The following is a 21,358-nucleotide window of genomic DNA, read 5'->3' on the forward strand; positions in this document are numbered from 1 at the left end:
AGAGCCTGACTAGCACCGGTTCTTTGCCTTTCCACCGCTTAAGAACCAGTTATTGGTTCTTAAAACTGGTCCCAAGCACCAACTCCTTGCGGTCTAGAGCTAAGAACCGGGGGCTGGCCACTGGCAGCAGGGTTACATGAGCAACAGGACCAGTGTGAAGATATGCAGACACATTATCGATGCCATTATAAGTTAGTTTATCTACAGTGTATAGTTGATGTAAACACAGTTGAAGCTAACTAGCTGAGCTACATGCTGTGGCTAACAACAGCTAACGCTCGTATTAAACATAGCACCATCACAACGTAGTTGCTGCCAGCCGATCACGGCGATTACAACGAAGACGGCTTCCTGTTTTCTTTTGTTTTTCAGCCGGGTTTAATCAGAGAATGATCACTAATTAGACAGACGTCGGGTCAGGACCTCAACACCCACAGGTCGGACCAGGTTTTAATTTCCAGGTCCGTTAACTGTAGTTAGCAGCAGCAAAGACAGGAGCAGCTGCTGAACAGGGAGTGTGGTACTGACTTGACGTTAACTCCTTAGCGGTGGAAAAGGCACAGAAAACTGAGATATTCTACAGCAAATAACAAAAAAACAAACAGAATATTGCAACGGATGAGTAGATATTCTATTTTAAATAAGTGATAATGCTGTGAGGTTGTAATGTGAAGTGATCGAGCCACATTGTTGGACGGCACCATACAGTCTGTATAGACAGTACATTATCACTGAGCACTTTCTGCCGTCCGTCATGGCGTCGCCTCTCGCGTCACGTGATAATTGTGACATAGCTGCAAGGGGTCAATATCTTTCTCCCCATTACTTGCTTAACTTTTTTGAGTTTTTGCAACCCTCTGCAGTTCCAAGAAGTGAATTTAATTACTAGCCCACTGGACATAATATCTAACTAGGAGTGGACTACTCATGAAGTAAAAAGGAATATCTATTATTCGCCAAAACAACCAAAGAGCCCCTTGAAAAACAAACAAAAACCTGGTGTTCCAAAGCCCAAAACCATATACGACTGTTTTAGTCATTAATAACGGTTGCTTTGGTGTCCTTGGCTGAAAATGGTTGGCCACAGCTTGAAACACACTCTTGAATGCCGTCTCATATTCATCATAGCGAGCATATGCTCTCCGGACAAATATCGATCTAGGCTTTTAGCTTGTCGTCATAACATTGCTGGTTAAGACGGATGACAAGTTGTTAAAAACAAATAGTTGTTCATAAGCTGTAGCAAGTGATTTGTACAGATATTTTTTTATTTAACAGTGCTGTATTACTCTTTTACAAGCATCATATCTGACAAAATTCCCTTCCCACCCTCTGAGGTGCCAGCATTTTTTTTTTTTCTGAGAAGTTGCTCCATTGTGCCATAATCCATGTTATAGTGTAAGGGTACAAATATGAAATCCATACAGTGACTCTGCTCTCTGCCATAATGCTATTGATCCCCTCTCTTGTCTTTATAATGCTCCCTTGTAATGGTGCTCAGGTGCCACTGTCAATATGAAAATGTATCTTTCACTATGTCACAAGAGGAACCTTTACACTAGTGTTTTCACCCAGAAATGTTGTTGTTTAACAACCATTATTGCAGGTGCAGCCATCCTTTTGGGAAATGCTATAGGTATTAGTTTAAAATGCATTCACATAATCCACAAAACCAGGTCCTTGACAGTATTTTACATTGTGCATTGTCCCAAACTGGGCCGCACGGCCATGACAAAAGAGAGAGATGCACCAATTAACTCAGGTATTTGTTTAAAGAAAATTAACATAAAGAGGGACAACCTAAACTAATCATGGTGTGTGTGGTCTCCTAAGAGTGTGTGTGGGGTGGAATAAAGGAATCAGAATGTCAACCAAAAACCAAGAGGTGTCGCAGGCAGGAGAGAGAACCATGGTGCAAACGCCGCTGACGAGCCTGCTGATGTCAGAGGAGATGGAGAGAGAGGAAGCAGGGAGGGTCGTCACATGCGTGACTTTTAGTTGGTCCTGTCTGCTTTATTTCTGAACTCCTGACTTGGTCTTTTGTCTGTTGTCACAATGCTGCTGCTTTGGAGAGCTGAGAGCAGCTATCACACACTAGAGAAAATAGGCAGTGTTACCCTACCATCCACCGATAGTGATAGTTTCTATGCCAATGAAATCACAGAGGTAGAGAGAGCTCCACACTTCATTGAATACTCAGCAAACAAATGTTACCCAGAAGCCCAGGGGCATTACAGACATTTGACAACCAGTGGCTCACTTCATGAAGTGGCCACCTCTAAACAGCAAAGACAAAGTTAGTGACCAAGCTGAAAGTAAGGGAGCTTCAAAGAGACATGCCATCCAGGATATTGGGGACTTAAAACAAAGCTAAAAGGTGTAGGAATGTGTTCATTATGAATTCACAACTCAAAATAAAGGCTAATAATGCTCAGTCTGCTGAATATCTAAATTATCAACTGCTGCTAACTTGTGCATCTTGTTTTTGTCCGCCAAAAAGCTGGTTATGTAGATGTGCTCTGATTATTGTGGAGGACAGAGTGCAGTTTTTCCTGTCTGTTGTATTGTGTTTCATCAAATTTTAGACAGTATGAGAAGAATAAAGTAGCTGTGTTCTTTTGTTGAGCTGCAAATTGGGTCTCAATTTCTGATAGTTCTAAGCTAGCATCACCTGGATGCTGGTGAAGCTTACTTAGCCTTTTCTATTTCTTAAAGATGAAGCCTTTATAGTCTTTTGGCTATTGGAATTATACTTATTCCTATTTACTGCTTTTTAAAATTTCTGAATCTTATTTTGAATAAACAAGAGAAGTTGCTTTGTGTTTAGTGGGAGACCTCACTATTTACCTGCTAGTGCTAACTGATCTGAATCTGCTGTTTCTTCATCATACAGTAGGCTATCTGACGTGAAATAGGCTAGGCTATATGAAGATTTTGGACAAAAAATAATAGAAAAAAATCATAATAGAAATAATATTGTAATATTGTTAAATTGTTGTTGCGGCTATTTTTGTATAGCCTACATAGTACATGAAGTAGGTAAACATTGAATGGTTTGAGACTGACACTGTCACCCCATCCATAATTTCATGCAGAATTAGTTTAATCAGGGAACTCACTTACCATGTGAGAGTACTGATATGTTTATTTTGGAAGAATGTAGCCTACTCTGTTAGTGTGGTGATTTGACTTTGTTTTTAACATGCTTGCTCCAGCGCATGGAACAGCAGGACCAGCCTCAAATTTGTATGTGCAGTAGGTAAAATCTATTTTACAGGAGAGCTACTGTATAGTCACTGTGGAAACTCTGCCACCTCCTGCAGGATGCTCCACTGTTGCTGAAAATCTCTTGCAGAGTTGAAAAAGAATATACAGGAGTTGGCATTTGTAATGGCTTAGATGTAAAATGTCAATGTGAGGCATTGGGTGGTAGATTACTCTTTAATTATATAGCTCATAAACCTTATATTCTTGCCATTTTCCTTCCTTCGCCCTCTAGCTATCCTTGTTCTGCATTGTAGACAGCTCAGGGCAATGTCAAGAAAAAAACATCTTATTGCTTTTAAACTAGTTTGTGTTCTTCATTTATTCAGGTGATTCTTTTGTCTTGTCTTTTACCTGTTGATAGTATTTTGCAGTGTTTCTATGTGGCTGTCTGGAGTGTCTCTCTCCAGAGCTAGGGGATTGTTATTCAGACTAGTGGGTGTGAAGCAACTGCAGCATCAGGACAGAAAAGTGTGAAAGTGTGTGTGCGTCTGTGTATGTGTGTGTGTTGGAGGATGGGGCCGTTATACTAGATTTGTGTGTTTGCACAGAACAATGCGTATAGCTGACTCTGTGTGTCTGTATATGTTACTTTTTATGTTGTGCTGTATTGCGGTGAATTTGTTCTTGCTGTCATCTGAAACACAAACAAGCAGCTGGTCTGGAGACAAAAAGCACTATACTGAATGAGGGTGGGAAGGGGAATACAGAGGAGAGCTGACATGGAAAATGACACCAAAGGAGCAAAGGGAGCTAAAGATATATAATGTGTGAAGGACTGTCTTACATCAACATCATATTTTCTTCCCCATAAAACAATTTAGACAAATTTGAATCCAATGTTTGCATGATGGAGAGGGCTTTCCAAATCCACAGACGCAAATACAATGAATCAAAGAGAGGCAGGGATGGCTGCAGAGGAAGATGCAAGGTGGATGCATAGGCTGGATATACTGTGTTGAGTAATGCAGATAAAGAGCGAGCAGTTAAGAACTTGAGAAGACAGGAGATGGTAAACAAAAGACCATATGTGGAGTTGCTGAGACAACAAGTGAGGTGAGGCAATGAGAGGTAGAGGTAGAGGAAGTCCCAGGAGACCTATTGTGTCTGATTCTTTTACTGTGATGATGATGCACCATGCCGCTGGTCCCCTCCTCTCATTAAAGCTTTATGAGGCAAGCTTAGCACACATTTTATTACAATGACGCCACTGTCTGGCACATTCCCGCCTTGCGGTGGGTTGGTGGTGGTGGTGGAGAGCATTGCAGAGAAACAAGCCCATGGAGACGTACATCAGAAAGAGGAACATGGGAGAAGCTGAGAATGAGCAAGTCAGAGAGATGATGCCAGGATCAGAAGGCATAGATAGAGAGGAAGGGAATAAGGGAGCGAGAAGGGAAGAGATGGAGGAGAGCAACGGAGAGAGAATGAGCAAAGTGAAGAATACTCTGTTATGTGCTCTGGGCCTGTGTGTCTGAGTGTATGGTTGCAGAAGTCTTGGTGTTATTTAAAAATAGAATGGTTTGGGATTAAGGCTATCAATATTTCCTTAAGTTTTGATGAAGACCCAAGAGGTGTGTGGAAAAATACGATTTCCAGACAGTGATGTCACAAGCTGCATCTAGGCCAGTAGTTAAAAAAAAAAAAAAAAGTTATCGGTTGGTAGGGGATGCGCATTGCCTTTCTATTTTTGCTCTGTTTCCCAAAAACAGCTGATGCCGGAAATGCAAATTCTCTTAAAAGCAAAGGGACGGGCATTCGCCATGACACTTCTGTCAAAGAAATTCAATTGTTTGTTGATTTTCTTTTGTCGTTAGACAGTGTAAGGACGTAATTTCTTCCAGACAAGAGCTATACTGTAGGTCTCATCACTAAAGCTGCCATCATGAATTGTCTCAGTGTTTTTCTGTCTGAATATGTCTCAACTTGCCACAACTCTTGTCATTTCTTGTTTTTTTAGATTTTAGATGAACATTTTCTCTTCCCTTGTGAAGCACTTAATTGCGAAGCCCACCTCATTGATTTACTGTAAACATCTTTGTGCATTCCAGCTATTAGACTGCTGTCTAGGTAAAATATAGCACCTGTCATTAAGTAGTTTATCACACACCACCTCATCTCTGTAGCCATCTATCATGTCGGTACGTGCAATGACGTACCAAATAAAAAAAACCTGGAAATGCCATAAAAATCATCTCAGAAGACACTAAGTAAGTTGACTTTGAGGACACCATGACTCAGCTCTTGCTGAATGACGCATGCTAAGTACGTAGAATGCTAGTACTCTGAATTGAAGACATTTAGCTCCTGTCATAATCGGAGACTAAATCCCTGCCTTATCGCCTCCTGGGTGCAGAGGCCTCGGCTTTGTTTAATTGCCACAAGCCAAACCGTCAAAGCTGCATCTCCCTCAGTGTTTACCCCCACTGAGGCTTATAGCTGATAATGGAATTGCTTTGAGTCCCAAGAGGAGGGAGAGAGAGGGCGAGAGAGGAGCAGAAAGAGGAGGCAGTCACATACAGTAGGAGGAGAGGCAGATGAGATGAAGGAGAGGGGATGGTGGAAGCTGAAAGAGAGAGGATGGATTCAGTGTCTTTCCCTGAAAAGAGAAGAGAGAGTGAGAGGTATGAGATGATATGACACACAAAGGAGATCAAGAGAGGTAGAAAAAGAGAAGAAGTTACAGGGTGATGGCCGGCTGTTGCCAAAAGCAAAGTCTGCAGTCCTCTTGTCTTACTATTTACTCCAGTGTGACGTGTTACAGGCTGGAGAGTGAATTATGACGCAGGATAGAGCTCAAGCTCAAAGCATGCCTGCCTGAGAGAATCTAGCTGAAAGGATGAATGGAGCTAAAGAGAGAGAGGAGGGGACGAAAGGGAGATGAATCATTAGATAAAGGAAGGATAGACATTAAATAGTGTAAAAAGAAAAATGAGTTCACACACTCTTGAAGTTGCTTAATTCTCAGAAAGTGACACATCTTTGTTTGGTTGATCTGTCTGAATATGCAGGACTCCCCGACTCCTTCGCACCAAGTACTTTATTTATTTTTCTTTTGGTGGAGCCAAAAATGGTGGATGAATAACAAACCAAAGCAGAGGGAAGACTTTTGTGGAAGCAAGATAGCGCAGGACGTTGGTGCCACTCTGTCATGGTTGAAAGCTTCAGGGCGTTTGAAGACTGAGTTGCAGCGTTGTAGCGGAAAATGACTTCACATTTGAAGTGAGCTCGCTACTTGGTCAAGGGTTTTGTATCTACGTGTGTGTGTATGTGTGTGTGTGTCCGTGCATGCAGGTATCTTAAGGATGTTAAGCTCCAAGCAGGTGGGGTTATTTGACTCTAATTTCCCTAACAACTGTATGAGCTGCCATGCCAGTTTTGGCTAGTGGGAATGATTTTATGCTCGTAAGAAAATTTGAAAATTGCTTGCAGACGTCTTGTAGAGTAGTCTGATTTCCACACATGTAGGCTTAGACTTTATAACTTCACATGTGTGTGTCTGAGATGGGAGAGAAGGAGGTGTCTCATGTTGTTTTTGATAAAGTAAATCAAAAGCAATGCATGCATGTGATGTCACTTGGCAAAATACATTTAATCTCAGACGTTTTTGGGTAAAATAGTCACACTTATGGAGGCTCTCTCTCTCACACACACACCACTAAGGGAGTGGTGTGTGTGTGTCTAATTAGCAGTGAGGAGATGCTGACACATGCTGAAGCTGTCGCTCATTAAAATGGTTGACATGTTTAACCAGATTCCACAGTGTGAATTTATTTAAGGACCATATGTCTGTCTCTGTTCCATCATCTCGTTTGCTCTTTTTTCTACTCTTCTACTTTATTTGCAAAATCAATTCAAAGTGTTGCTGCGTATGCAATAAATTAGTTTTTTTCCTAATTTTCTATTTTACATTTTATCTCCTTTTTTCCCCTCTTCCATCCTCAACTCTCAGTCTGTTCTCAGTATTCAAGGGGGGTCTTTGCCATCTTCGGCCTTTACGACAAGCGCTCAGTGAACACGCTGACGTCGTTCTGTGGGGCCCTGCACATCAGCCTTGTGACACCCAGTTTCCCCACTGAAGGAGAGGGCCAATTCACCCTGCAGCTCCGGCCGTCCATCAGAGGGGCTTTGCTGTCGCTGCTGGACCACTATGACTGGAGCCGATTTGTCTTCCTCTACGACACAGACAGAGGTAAGTGTACTTAAACTAAGAATACAAAGAGCTGGTGTTACTAAATTACAGCTGACAGTTTGACTGTCTTTGCTTAAAAATGCATCATTTTCTATAGGGCACTGGAAGAAACGTCCACAACGATCCACTCAGTCTTACTGCTGGACCTTGAAGCGAATCTGTCCTTTTAGAATATGAAAGCATAAAATAAAATAGTCATTATCAATCAGTGGAGTCAGGGACTGAGGGAGGGAAATGCAGTGAAATGACTGCAGTGAGTTGAAGTATATGTTTTAAATTCAACCAGTTGCCGTCAAAGTGCTGCACCAGCAACGCTTTGTTGTAACCAAGACTTCGCCTTACATTACCTCATCTATTTTCTACTCTATTTCCCTTCCTCGCTGGCTTTAAAGAGAAAGGTCAGGGAGGAATTTAGGGGAAAGTATGCAAAATGGGTTGGAAGTTGGAACACAAGGAAGTATTATAGTCGACGCTCATTGTATACCAGAAATGTCCAAATGATTAAAACTGGAGCAGCATTGTATTCTTATGGCAGAGATTCATGAGCTCTGCTGTGATAATAAGAGCTACTCTCACTGGGCAGATCTGCTGTTTTCAATATCTGGGCCCACATTCAGTTCTCAGTGATGCCAGATGAAAATAGATTCCCAAATTAGTCTGATTCAGAATACTTTTTGCATGAGGAATTTAGCCATTAATTTGGAATGACACACAGAGAACAATATTAGCTAACCCTAATATCATAAATTCATAATCATATTGTTAAAAGTCTATTTGCCTGGAATTGCCTGGGATTATTTGGCCATAATTTAACACCCAAATGCCAACTTGTTTTCTGGAAATGGTACAGACATGTTGCCAGTGGAGCTGCCCTATCCTAATGAAAAGATACAGCTGCAGGAACAAGGGTGTAATTCTGTCCTTTTTAGCCAGAAACCAGGGTTTGGTCTCAGCTCTCGCAGCGTTCACCTGCCTTTAATTTAACCATCCCATCATGCAGTGGATGTAAGTTACTGAAGCGGGCACAGCTGATGCCCTCAGCCCCTAACCACTGTCATGGGAACGCTTGGCACGTTATCTCTCTCTCTCTTTTCCTCTTACACACACACATATGTGGACGCACACTCACACAAACAGAGACTAATTCCCTGCCACAGGGAGAGAAACACAGGTCAAACATGACGCAGAGTCCCCAGACCACAGAATAGTGGCGTGTTAGGGAATCAGTGAGCTGCATGGTGTGTGTGTGTGTATCTGTGAGAGTGTGCAGTTGTGTGTGTCTGTGTGCTGACTGTGCCTCTGCCAGCCTCCCTCTGGTCCAGGTTGTCTGGGTTAGAACCCAGGGGGGAGCAGAGGGGGAAAAGAGAAAGGAAGAGGGGGAGAGCAGGAGAGACAGGTTAGGAGAGCTGAGCCGGCGGAACGGTGAAAAAAGAAAAAAGCGAGAAAGCAGCAAAGACAAGCGTGGAACAAGGGAGGAGGAGACAAACAAGGTGGCAGGAAGAGGAGATTGGGGAGGTAGATGGGAGGCAGTGGAGGGAGGCAGCCGGAGATTACAGAAAGGGCAGAAAGGAGCAAGAGGATAGACAGGATCACAAACCTCTAGAGATATACAGTAGCATATAGCAGGCAGAGGAAGGGCAGAGATTGAGAGAATCGGGCAAAAGGAGGGGGAAATGGAGCGAAGGATGGATGCATAGAGTTTGGGCTGTGCTCACCCGTGACTTGGCCAAGGCAGGGCCGTTCATTATAGGCTCCCATCAGGCCCTGCTGCCGGTAATGTGCTGGAAAATGGGCAGTAACGTTGTGATCTGTTTTATGCTCCCTGCTCTGCTCTGCTCCACAGGCAGCCTGCTGACACACACACACACACACACACACACACACACACACACACGCTCTCACACACACACATACACACACATGCATACATAGAATCAGGTATCGTTGCAAACGTGCAGGCATAAATCCACATACAGTGGATTAATATGTGTGTTCATTCTGGGCGTGTGCATTAAATTACAAACAAAACACATTTGCATAAACAACTCAGAGGCAAGTTCAACCCTTAACATGAATACAGTCATTCGGACAATTGTTTACAACACCACCTGTGAGCCCGGGAAGGTGAAAGCACAATCTTACAGCTCACATAAAGTCCGACTCCACCTCTTTTGCAATGTAAACCTGATTCACACACATAAACACTGTGATTACCGAGGCTTCAGATGTGCCTTTTGCTTCACTTGATGCGGTAAATGTCTCCCAACATAAAAGTAGAAAACACTCTGCAACATTTAGTTCTGCTGCTGCTTTGTGTCTTTTGGTGGTGTATACATGTGTTGGTTCCTGTCATTGTGTTTTATGTAGACATTTGCTGTGTAGGTGTGTGATTTTCACTATGTGCGTGAATACGACTTTCAATTATGACATTTTTTTATTTCATTTTCCTTCAATTTCCAGTCCACCACTGCAGAGTTGGAAGTGTGAAACAGCTGTGTATAAATGTAATATTAAAGGGATAGTTCACCCAAAATTCAAATTTCACTCATTATCTACTCACCCTCATGTTGACTAAGAGCTGTGAGAATTTTCAGAGTCCTCCATGCCTTCTCTGAGTTGGGGGGGGGGCAGCGCAGCAGTATTTGTCCATATAATGGTTGTCAATGGATACCAACTTTCTTCGTCCAAAAAGACACACCAAAAAACATCCAAATACCTCCATGCTGCTCGTCTGTAATGTCCCTCTTGTATTGAAGCCCCGACATGAGAAATTGTTCCGCCGGTGACACAGGAAGAGCAGTGAACTGAGACACTGGGAGCTTCCACTACAAGCAAGCTTAAAATATAGTATAATAGTATAATAATATAGTATAATAATATACTTGTTTAATTTTTTCCGGAACAATTTCTCATGTCGGGGCTTCAATACGAGAGGGACATTACAGACGAGCAGTATGGAGGTATTTGGAAGTTTTTTGGTGTGTCTTTTTGGACGAAGAAAGTTGGTATCCATTGACAACCATTATAGTATGGACAAATACTGCTGTGCGGACCCCCCCGTAACTCAGAGAAGGAACGGAGGAAAATTCTCACGGCTCTTAGTTGACATGAGGGTGAGTAGATAATGAGTGAAATTTGAATTTTGGGTGAACTATCCCTTTAAGTTGTTTTTAATTGGCTTTGTTTTGACCCATTCAGACAGCGTTTTCAGTCTAATACGGCTCACAGGATCATATTAACTTTGAAACTCTGCCTAGACCTGTCTAAAATCCTGAGAGGCAGACTCACCCCACTCAAAGCTGCACTCATCATTTCATAGAAGAAGAACTCTCCTGCCTGTGTTTTGTTCCAGGATATGAAATGGATAAGTGGCGGTGTGTTCTCAGATGAGTTGCATTTGAATCAAAGTTCACCACCAAAAGAGAAGCAACGAGATTTTCAATAAAAAAAAATGTCATAGCAACCGTATCACTTTCAATTAAACTGGTGCTCGGTTGTTTTGGTTCATAAGTCTTTTGTCCTGATAAGCTCTGTGGGTTGCTTGATAAAGTCACATATAAGAGAGGACTGTTGCGGGGAGCGCTAAGAGCTTTACGCCTTCTTCTGGAGACAAGACGTTAGAGTATTGTTATGGTAAATGATTTCGGCTGATGAAGCTGTTGGAAAGTAATGAACACCTGGAAACGCAGTGCTGAGTTAAGCATGTACTGTAGTGTAGTCACATTGTGGTAATTGGCTTTAGGTTTTACTTGCAAAAACTGCAAAATATAATTACTCCATGTCCCTGCTACAGCCTCTACCTATCTCACTACACTATTATTTCTTCCCCCCCCCCTGCCTTGACTCTCTGTTGTCTAGGTTATGCAATACTGCAGGCAATTATGGAGAGAGCGGGGCAGAACGGATGGCAGGTCAGGACACACACGAACACCCACATTCTTGGAAACACGCACATGCACGCAAGAACCCCTTTAATCTCATGCGCCATACATACAACTTCACACACAATACATACTTAATACTTTGGTTTTTGTCATATATTTTACAAACACCAATGTCAACTTGCATCTGGTGTGTGTGCCTCACATTATACCGACATACTGCTCATTTCTTCCCTGTATGCCTACACACACACACACACACACACACACACACACACACATGCATGCATCTGTGTTAACCTAGGTGAGTGCAATCTGTGTGGAGAGTTTCAATGAGGCAGCGTATCGCCGACTCCTGGAGGATCTGGATCGACGTCAAGAGAGGAAATATGTCATTGACCTGGAGCCTGAGCGACTACAGAGCATCCTAGAACAGGTAATGCTTTTCGTTATTATGGGATTAACCAAACTAACTCAATATACTATACAGTACATGACATTAACCATGCCAACAGTATTATTAGAGCACTGCAGTTCTGGGGTCAGCTGTGTAATCAGGAGGTAAACCCACTTTATTTCTATGAGCCACAGTTTTTACACCAAAGTAATACAGTACATATGCTGCAAATGATTATTAATTAAAAAAGGAATGAAGTATGAATTAAACATGTTAAACTTTATGTGACTCTGTTATTATCACTGTGATACAGACAGAACAGAGATCACATCACTGATCTGGACTTAACTGCACTTAATATTTCATAATGAGGTGCAACCACAATGCAGTGGCACATGATTACAATTTAAACTGGTATAGTCAGCAGAATAGGCTGCAGTAAGTAGTGAAAATGAGATCCTGTAGAAAGAATGCAAAGCAATTTGAGTCAGTATTGCATTACTAATTGTTTTAGTATTGCATCATTTTTATTTTTACTTTACTGTAACGCTGGTGTCTGTCTGCCTGCCGTCTGCTCCAGTCAGCTAGTTGCAGTAGCACTCCTTATGCTTTCTGACATGTGGAAAGAAAACAAGGTTTGAGATTTCCCCTGGAGTTCATAATGTGGAATGAAAGATGTGGCTTCCCCAACAGCCACACTTAGATACAGATATCGAGCACACACACACACACAAACACACAAACACATACAGAATATGACGGCACACTCTCTGGCACCTTATGCTTGTCCAAGTTCATTAGATTATCTGTCGTGCTTGATGCTTGAGTCTTGAGCTCTGACATGTGGCGCAGTAAACGCAGATACTCGTACAGCCACGCAGACACACGTCAGCGGCAGCATCCCAGTCAGACAGACAGACCAACAGACTGTTTCTTAATTGGCTTCTGTGGCGAGTGAACACACAGACAGAGACACACAACCACTCTCATACACTGGTAAGTGTATCCTGAGACAGGCGTACAGACACAAGCACACACTCCCATCACAGTGGGCTCTACAGTGCTGGCGTTGGCTAGTGTTCCTGCTCTGAGACAGAGACTGCTCTGTTAGTCTGCCCCTGCCAGCTGCGATCTGTGGTTGTGAGTATGTGTGCGAGTGTGTGCGCTCCTCTGTCTGTGTCAGTATATAGCTGTTATGTGTGGGTGAGCCAGACAGAAAGAAGAAAAAAAATGTGAACAACATATTAATTAAGCCTTTGCACTACATTAATATAACACAGCATGACAAATTTCCCTCCATTCCACTGTAGAGAAAATTATGATGATAAAAAACATGTGAGATTTGAACAGATTTTAAGTTAGGCTTGATCACAGTGCCAGACTGTCTGCTATGCAATCACACACAAATACACTGGCAGCGGCGCACAATGCAGACAGGCAGGAGTAATTGCTGTTCAGGGGTAACACGTGTTGAAGTGCATGACGTGGAAAAGAAAGGTGTGGAGGTCAAGGTGGTGTATAATGCTGCAGCAGCTGACATTGGAAACTCTGTTTTAGTTGTCTGTATTTAACCATAACCCAAATAGGCTTTAACAGCATTATGATGCTGTACTGTAGGGAAACATAAATATCCTAAAAAGGTTCTTGTGCATGTTTGTTCACACCTGCAAAAATACTATTGAATATTAGCCCCTTAACATATTCACATTGTATTTCCCCAAACTGTATTTTGCGAATACAAAATATGAATCTAATTCTTATAATTAAACTACTTAACAAAGGATATTACTAAAATAAATTAAATCGCCCTTCTCACAGGATGTAGGGATTTTTTTTTAATTAAGTTGGACCAGGCTGGTGAACAGACCCCTGATCCAGACAATGCTGCTGAAGCTAAAGTTCTTTAAAGGCTAAAGAGACAGTATGGTACCAACAACCAGAGGAGTCCTAAAAGACTCATCCCTGTTTCTGCTTTTAATCAGCACAAGAAAATAACCACAACCGCTGTTTGGGGGAAGCAAGGGAGCCACAGATGGGAGGGAGTCTCCTTTATTTGTAGTTTGACTCTGCTGCCTTAGTCCTTAAAACTTAATTAACACAGTGTTGATTGTGAATGTACCCTGGTTAGTCACTCTACATGCATAACAACAGATAATAATGTTTTTTTTCCTCTCTCTTTCTCTCTCTCTCTGTTTCTCTCTTGCCCTCTTTTCTTTCTTTTGCAGGCTGTCAGTGTGGGGAAACATGTGAAGGGTTACCACTACATCATAGCAAACCTGGTAAGGACTCTTAATAACATCGCTTTGCTTTTTTTTTTTTTTTTGGAGATACATTGCAACAGTGTTATAACATGCCAGAGAGATCAGACGGACTCCCAAGAGACACACAAATAGTAGCAATATAAAGCTTTGGAAACGAGAATCTGCAATGACACACAATCAATACCCTGCTTGCCTCTATTACTTGACATTTAACTTGTCCCAAAGCTGTTCACTGATCTGCACTTATCAGAAGGGGAAAAAACTAAAATTATTTATTTGCCAAGTCCCCTATTGCTCCTTTAATAGTCCAACCAAGGTGCCATTTTTCCTTTTATTCCAGAATTAGAATATAACCATTTGCTTCTCCTCGACAAAGTCACAGCTGTAGGACGTTGCCAGAACTCACATCAGTAAATGACGTATTGCTACAAGCTTAATCCCTAAAATCTGTTCAACAGCAGTTCTCCGCGGGACGGAGAAAAAAGGGGCCACTGAGCTCGGGTCAAGCTAGATAGGCTCTCAGAGCTTTTAGCAATTAGCATCCATCAACCCAGGATAACCTGCACATGTCTTTACTCTCTACCTCTGTGTCTGGCCCATTCCCAAATGGATCCCTCTTCACGACTGCTTCACTATGAAGTGTCACACTCGCAGCTGTGGAAGCCACTTCACATAAAGTAGGGGTATAAATAATCAGGTAAACTGTGGAGTATGATACATCAGTTTAAGTGCACATACTTTGTCAGAGGGTTTTCTCATGAATCCTCCACTCTTTAGCATCTGGCTTGGGATGGATTATAAGTTGTTTCTTTTTATTTTTATTGAATCATTCCTTCTTTCATGTATTTATTTCTCTCTCAGGGTTTTAAGGACATATCTCTGGAGAGGTTCATGCACGGCGGGGCGAACGTGACTGGTTTCCAGCTGGTGGACTTCAGTAAGCCTATAGTGATTAAACTGATGCAGCGCTGGAACAAACTGGATCAGAGAGAGTACCCTGGATCTGATAGCCCACCTAAGGTGATTGAACATGTCCTATCCACAAAATGTACACAACCACAACCTCATCGAGTAGCTTTTGAAATATCTTAAATGACAGATGCAGTTCATAAAAATATTTGAAGTGTCCACACACAGCATCATTTTGTAATGGTGGCATTGGCTCCCCTTGTGTTAAATTCACCAGCTTCTTCAATCAGGTAACCAGTCACTGGGAGATTTGCTGCATTTGAACCTTTCAGAGCGTGATATGGTACATTTGGTGCAGCTCCCTGTCCAATCAGACTGTGACCTCAGGAGATGGGAGAGGTGAATTAGCTTGTGAGAGAGTAGATAGATTCCTCAATGATTCTGTCATTTAGCGTCAAGGTTAAAGTGATGTATTCAGATTCTCCAGGTTAAAGACTTCTTTGAAATGTCTATACAGCATGATATTCCTCTTTGATGGCTCAGTTGTCCTCGCCCCTCCCCTTTCAGAATTTTCCTACCTCTTGTCATCAGTTTTGCACGACTCCACTTGGGCCTCTTTCACTATATAACCATTCTCCCCTCTCCATTCACCAACCTCATTGTCTGTTCCTTCTCACCATGTCTCCTCCTCTGTCACCTTAGTGTGCCTTTATTAGGACTTATCCACTCTGCTCTTCTTTTCTGTCTCTTTAACCCTCTCTCCTTCCTCTGCATACCTCAATTGACCGGGTACTGACCTGCAGCCAACTGCGGTTTATTTGTGCATATATTAACTGGAAATATGTCCACCTACCTATTAAAAATACATCACACTGCAGCTTTCTGTCCCTTGCTCTCTGGCTCACGCTTGCAGGCATGCAGCCACTTTCAGAAGACACATGACGTAGTAACTATAAAAGGTGATGTTGTTGCAAATATATATTGATGATCATATTGTTTCATTATTGGCATGTAATTTTTCACCTGTCAATGGACTAATCATTCTGGGACTCACCTAAAGAATTTCCATTAGCACATGTCAGCTGCATCAATTACCCCTTAACATTTACATATATAATACTTTGTATGGTAATTTTGGTAAACATATCATTTGTTTTTATGAGAAATAGTCCAATGAACAGCCTTAGATAAACAATATCACAACAAACACAACTGCTAGTGTTTTCAGCTCTCAGACCTGTAAACTGCTCTGACAAAGTGCGTTCTTCCTGTCTCTCCTGATTGCATCCACACAAAAAAAGATGTTGTACCTTTGCCATTTGCAAATAAAAAACAGGAAAAAACATGTTTAATGATTTAACACAACAACAGAAACTCAGATATCTCTGGTGACAACAGATGCCTCCAAATAGCTCTAGGCTAATTGGTGCAATGTAAAAACTGAGCTCAGTTAGCCTTGGGCCAACTCATAGCCTCAGGCCAAGTAGAACTAATAATGTGCAGTGTGAAAAACACTGTTGGGACTCCCTTTTGCACTGGAGACTGGATTTTGAGCTAGCTGGTTTTGGCCTTCAATCCAGATCTCTTAACCCAGTGATTGTAGGCTGGTGTGCCCTGAAATGAGCTCCGGTGTGCCTGGAGATTTTGTTGAAATGTAATGAAAATGATCAGTGACCTGGCAAAGTAATACTTTAAGTTCATCAAAGCCACAGTACTTATGATTACACATATCTTCTCCAAGTTAGACTGCTTCTTAGGCTTTCCCTTCTTTTCCCCCACTCATCCCCTAATTGCATGTTCAATATATAAATAGTTTTAGCATCTGTTTTGCATACTTAACAGATAAACAGGCAACCTTGATCAATAGCTTTAGTTAAGTAGTTAAATATGTTTATAAAAAATAATTTTAGACATAACTTTTTTTTATTGATTTGTTGTTCTCAGTGTACCATGGCATTTACGCTACATCCACTTTATGTTGTTTATGGTAGATTTTTTAATATCAATGAAAAGCATCAATATGGAGCAGTACATACTGGTATCATCATGTTTAGCTACACACATGAAAGAGGGGAATAGCCACTTGTACAGGTACAAACTTTTGGATGCAAATCACACACACGCTGTCCTTAGCTTGACACTGGCATCGTCCTCTAATAGTGTAACTTTTAATTACTGTGTTCTTCTGCTGATGTTGTGACTCATAACTGCCTGGTAATTGATTCCAATTTGGTTAATTGTCTTGAATTATGCACATTCCAATCTTACTTTACAATGTGAATAATAATTTGAGTGAGAGATGAGTCCATATTGTTATAATGTAAAAACATAAAACAAGTCTGCAGTCATGCTAACTGCTCTGTGAAGCTCTACTTATGAGCACAGTGGCTTGATTGAAAATGTTAATGACTGAATCTTTACTGTACTCACTATGTATTGTATGTTATCGCGTTAACATTTTCCAATTATTGCTAAACACAAATGACGACTGAGGCTGATATCATTTGCAGGTACAGTATTTGGTCATAAGCCGTAATATAGGGCAATAAATCTACACAATATTTTATAAAAATCAATTCAATAGGTGAAACATTTTGATCTGGACCAAAGTGGTGTCAAACATTGCTGTCCTTGACGTCCAGAGCAAGTTTGTGAGAAAAATTATGAATACATAATGAAAAGATTGATTCGTTTACTTTACCTCACTCATGTCTTCACACATGAAAGTCTGTACTCAACGGGTAAAGTATAAATGCAGAGTTACATTCTTGTCATACATTTTTCATACTATAGTGTGAAAAGTGCTGCATACTTCCTTTTATTACATTCAGCATTTATAAATCTAGCCGTTTGTCTGATATGGAACAGTATAGAGTCAACTTAAACAAGTTTTTGTTTGTTTTCTCAAAGTATTTTTTTTGGGGGGGCTTTTCATGCCTTTTTATTAGATAGTAGGCTACAGATGAGAGAGACAGGAAATGGGGAGCAGAGAGAGGAGGAACGACATGTAGGAAAGGGCCGCCCAATGCAAGACTCAAACCGGGGCCGCCTGTAGCGCGGACTGTAGCCTATACGTATGGGCACCTGCCCAACCTGCAGCACTGCGCCCCGAGAATCCCCATTTTCACAGGAAATCTCTTTCAACGTGATGGATTTTAGCTGTACTCAGAGATTTCAGTGGATCCTAGAAATATTATCCAAAATTTGGAGTTTTTGAAAGCCAACACAGTTTTCTACATGTCCCAAAGGTGTTTCCGTCCTGCTCCTGACAGAAACAGAAAACAGAAAACTGTTCGCTAGTTGGCTCAGTTTTGTTGTTGTTTTCCCCTTGATTTGGATTCTATAGTTGTCATCTGTCAGTCGCCCGCCTAAAGGCTTCTTTAGTTTCAAAGGGGACAGATGAAAGGAGGATGACATGGTTGCGCAGCCTTCCAAAACACGCCTTGTGGGATACAAATCAAGGGATGTCAGTAAGAGAGAAAACTACCTGCGGAGGCGTGGGGAGCGTCAGCAGAGTTTCCCTCTTCCATCCGATTTTCATCTTGCCTCTTGTTTCTGCTGTGATGTGAAGGCAGCCTGCTGTGTGTTTGACTGCCTGTGTCTGTGCGGTGCTGTGTGTCTGTGTGTGGGCTGGATGGGGGTGTTGCTGCTGAGTGTGTGTTGCTGTTCCCTGCTGTGCTGCTTTTTTTTCTTCTCTCTCTTTTTTTTTTTTACCTATAATGAATTTGTCAATCTGTCAAGATCACAACCAATTTTAAGAGTTCTATTAGAGAAGCGATACTGATAAACTCTTAGCCTTTCTTTTATTTTTACTCGCTATTACATTTCAAAGGGCTCTTCACATATTGGATTTTTGTAATTTACTCCAACTCACTTGGGATGGTTTATGTGATAATGGGTCCCTGGGTGCAGACATGCTAAAGGCCACAACACCTCCCACAGAACAGCAAGTCACAGATTCAAAGAAACAAAAGCTCGGCTGCTCTTTGTCTCCTTTTGTTTTGTATTTGTTTTTGTGTCTTTGTAGCACTTTGATTGACTCTTCAGTTCTTGAAACCTGAGACTTTGTCCAGAAGACCTGTTAAGTCTTTGGCTATCTCCCTGTTTTAAAGGGACAACAAGGAGTTTCTATTTGGTTTTTTAAAAAGTCTCACGTTAATGTGGATGAATCTACGCTACCCACACTTGTTAATGGGCCCATTTTCGATAAATATATCGTTTTGTCTCTATCGTTATTTTGTTATTATTAGTGGTGGAGGAAATGCTGGTCGAGCCGACCAGCATTTCCTTACTTTCGGTTTTGTGGCGAGTCATGAGAATAACGCAGCCGAAACGCCGTTTATGGTTGGAACTACAATGGTATGTGTTCGTCTTCAGACTTTTGACTTTAATTCTTGATGAATGAAAACATGAGTCTGTCTTGCGCCGGTCCAAGAATGCGGTGCGCGCGGAGGCTCATAAATGTAGTGTGAAAACGCTTCGCTTTTCCAAAACTCCTCATTGTCCCTTTAAATTGTAACCTTATGGAAGTCACCTTTAGAAATCTTAGTATGAGTCCAAATTTGAAGTGAAGTGAATTTATTTGGCACAAGTTAAAAAACAGTGCAAGGAGGGAATGAAGCCCAAGGGGCTTGTACAGAGTTCCACTCCCATCATCTACTGTAGTGAAGTGATACGTAAAACACAAGATAAACAGTAATATGTACAAATATAGAAAGAGTATAAACATAAACAACATAAAAGAAAAGATGGATACATAATATGGATTACATAAGAAAATGACATTGAAAAAGAAAATGACATTGAAGACCTCTGCCACCAACGCTGATGAAGTGGAGTTTATGAATGTATTTAGAATACAATTTAAACACATTTTTATGTAATTTTTATGACTTTCAGGTCTTGCCCAAAGACTGTGTTCAAAACTGTCTGCCCATTTAAAACTGGCACATGGATGTTGCATTTGCAGTGGTGTGATTGGTGGTCACCGGTGTTAACTGTGGAAGTCAAGTAAAAGCCAGAGCACTGAGCACTATCGGCACAGGTCAGCATTGGGCATATGGCAATTCCCATTCCCTCTGAATAGTAAGTTGGGGTTGCATTGAATTTTAACAGCAAATTGTACATGAGAAGATGAGAGAAGCAACTTCTGCCATAATATGTAGGCTACTTGGACTGAAGTATCAGTTTGCTGTTGATTCATCTTTTCCCTCTATCTGCTCTCTCTTATTTCTCAGTACACCTCATCACTAACGTACGATGGCGTCCTTGTGATGGCCGAGGCCTTCCGCACCCTTCGCCGTCAGAAAATTGACATCAGCCGCCGTGGCAACGCCGGTGACTGCCTTGCCAACCCAGCTGCTCCCTGGAACCAAGGAATAGATATGGAGCGTGCACTCAAACAGGTTGGCACAATTTTGATGTTGTATGGTTTTGTGTGGTTCGGATGGGTTGGCAAACAGTAGAACAGATGTTCACAGACACATAAACACACACACACACACACACACACTCGCAGACACACAGACATATCCGTGCCAGCAAAACAGCTGGCATGTAAAAGGAAAGAATGTTCCAGAAATCCATGCTGACATTGATGTATTTTACATTTTTGTTGGGACTTTGATAAAGAGGCCACAGTCAAACTTAACACACAAACTTGTACTGCTATATTTATAAGGCCATTACATTGACTTCCAATCGATTCATAAATATTCGCAGTAAGCAATTTGTGTCTAACTCTTACTGTAACCTGGTTGTAAATCTAAACTCTCAAATACTTATAGTAACACTATTTTTGGAAAATGTTTGTGGTTAGCATTTTCTCTGTAATAGGCATTCAATGAATTTACAGAATTTACCTTTTATGTTTATTTTTCCCCAGTCCTCACTGTCATTGTTGCTCTAACTTCAGGTGCGCATTCAGGGCCTGACTGGAAACATTCAGTTTGATCACTATGGTCGGAGGGTCAACTACACCATGGACGTGTTTGAACTGAAGAGCAACGGACCACGCAAGGTAAAGTAAACTCTCCATATGGTCAGTGAACAAGGATAAACACCACGTTGAATCTTTGAGTTGGACACCATTGGCAACATAAAACTGTCAGCGTATGAAAGCTTGTTTTGTCAGCCAGTGTGACTCCTCAGTGGGAAAGTTATATTTAAATCTTCACACAAAGGACATGAATTTATTCTAAGTGTTCAAGAAGTATTCCTGTAATTTTCAGGGTTCGTTGCATGTATCCCTCATGATGGGTGATTGTTAAAAATTAATACATTTACTGCATAATTTCCCCCATAATTCCTAATTAATAACTGTCCTCCTGCAGTTATAAATATCTTTATAACTATGATTGTGAATCGCTGCAGCTTGTGTTTTAATAGCTTTTTGGAGCACCTCCCAGACATCCTGGAGGCACATAAAACTCTGCAGTGACGTAAATAAGGAATA

The 21,358-nt window shown here is 41.5% G+C and overlaps 1 protein-coding gene across 5 annotated transcripts in view; it reads left to right on the forward strand.

Annotated features, from left to right (window-relative positions):
• Window positions 1–21,358, forward strand: part of gria4a (glutamate receptor, ionotropic, AMPA 4a) — a 114,817-nt gene that overhangs the window by 49,704 nt on the left and 43,755 nt on the right. For all 5 annotated transcript variants that reach the window (XM_085795498.1, XM_085795499.1, XM_085795495.1 and 2 more), the window contains exons 3-9: window positions 7,217–7,456; window positions 11,315–11,367; window positions 11,642–11,773; window positions 13,960–14,013; window positions 14,857–15,015; window positions 20,142–20,309; window positions 20,819–20,923. In XM_085795498.1, the coding sequence (XP_085651624.1) occupies window positions 7,217–7,456; window positions 11,315–11,367; window positions 11,642–11,773; window positions 13,960–14,013; window positions 14,857–15,015; window positions 20,142–20,309; window positions 20,819–20,923 (911 nt within the window). The remainder of the gene's footprint in view (window positions 1–7,216; window positions 7,457–11,314; window positions 11,368–11,641; window positions 11,774–13,959; window positions 14,014–14,856; window positions 15,016–20,141; window positions 20,310–20,818; window positions 20,924–21,358) is intronic.

This window comes from Trachurus japonicus, chromosome 13, assembly GCF_045865225.1.
Source record: "Trachurus japonicus isolate A0001 chromosome 13, Traja_1.0".
Classification (NCBI taxonomy): Eukaryota; Metazoa; Chordata; class Actinopteri; order Carangiformes; family Carangidae; genus Trachurus; species Trachurus japonicus.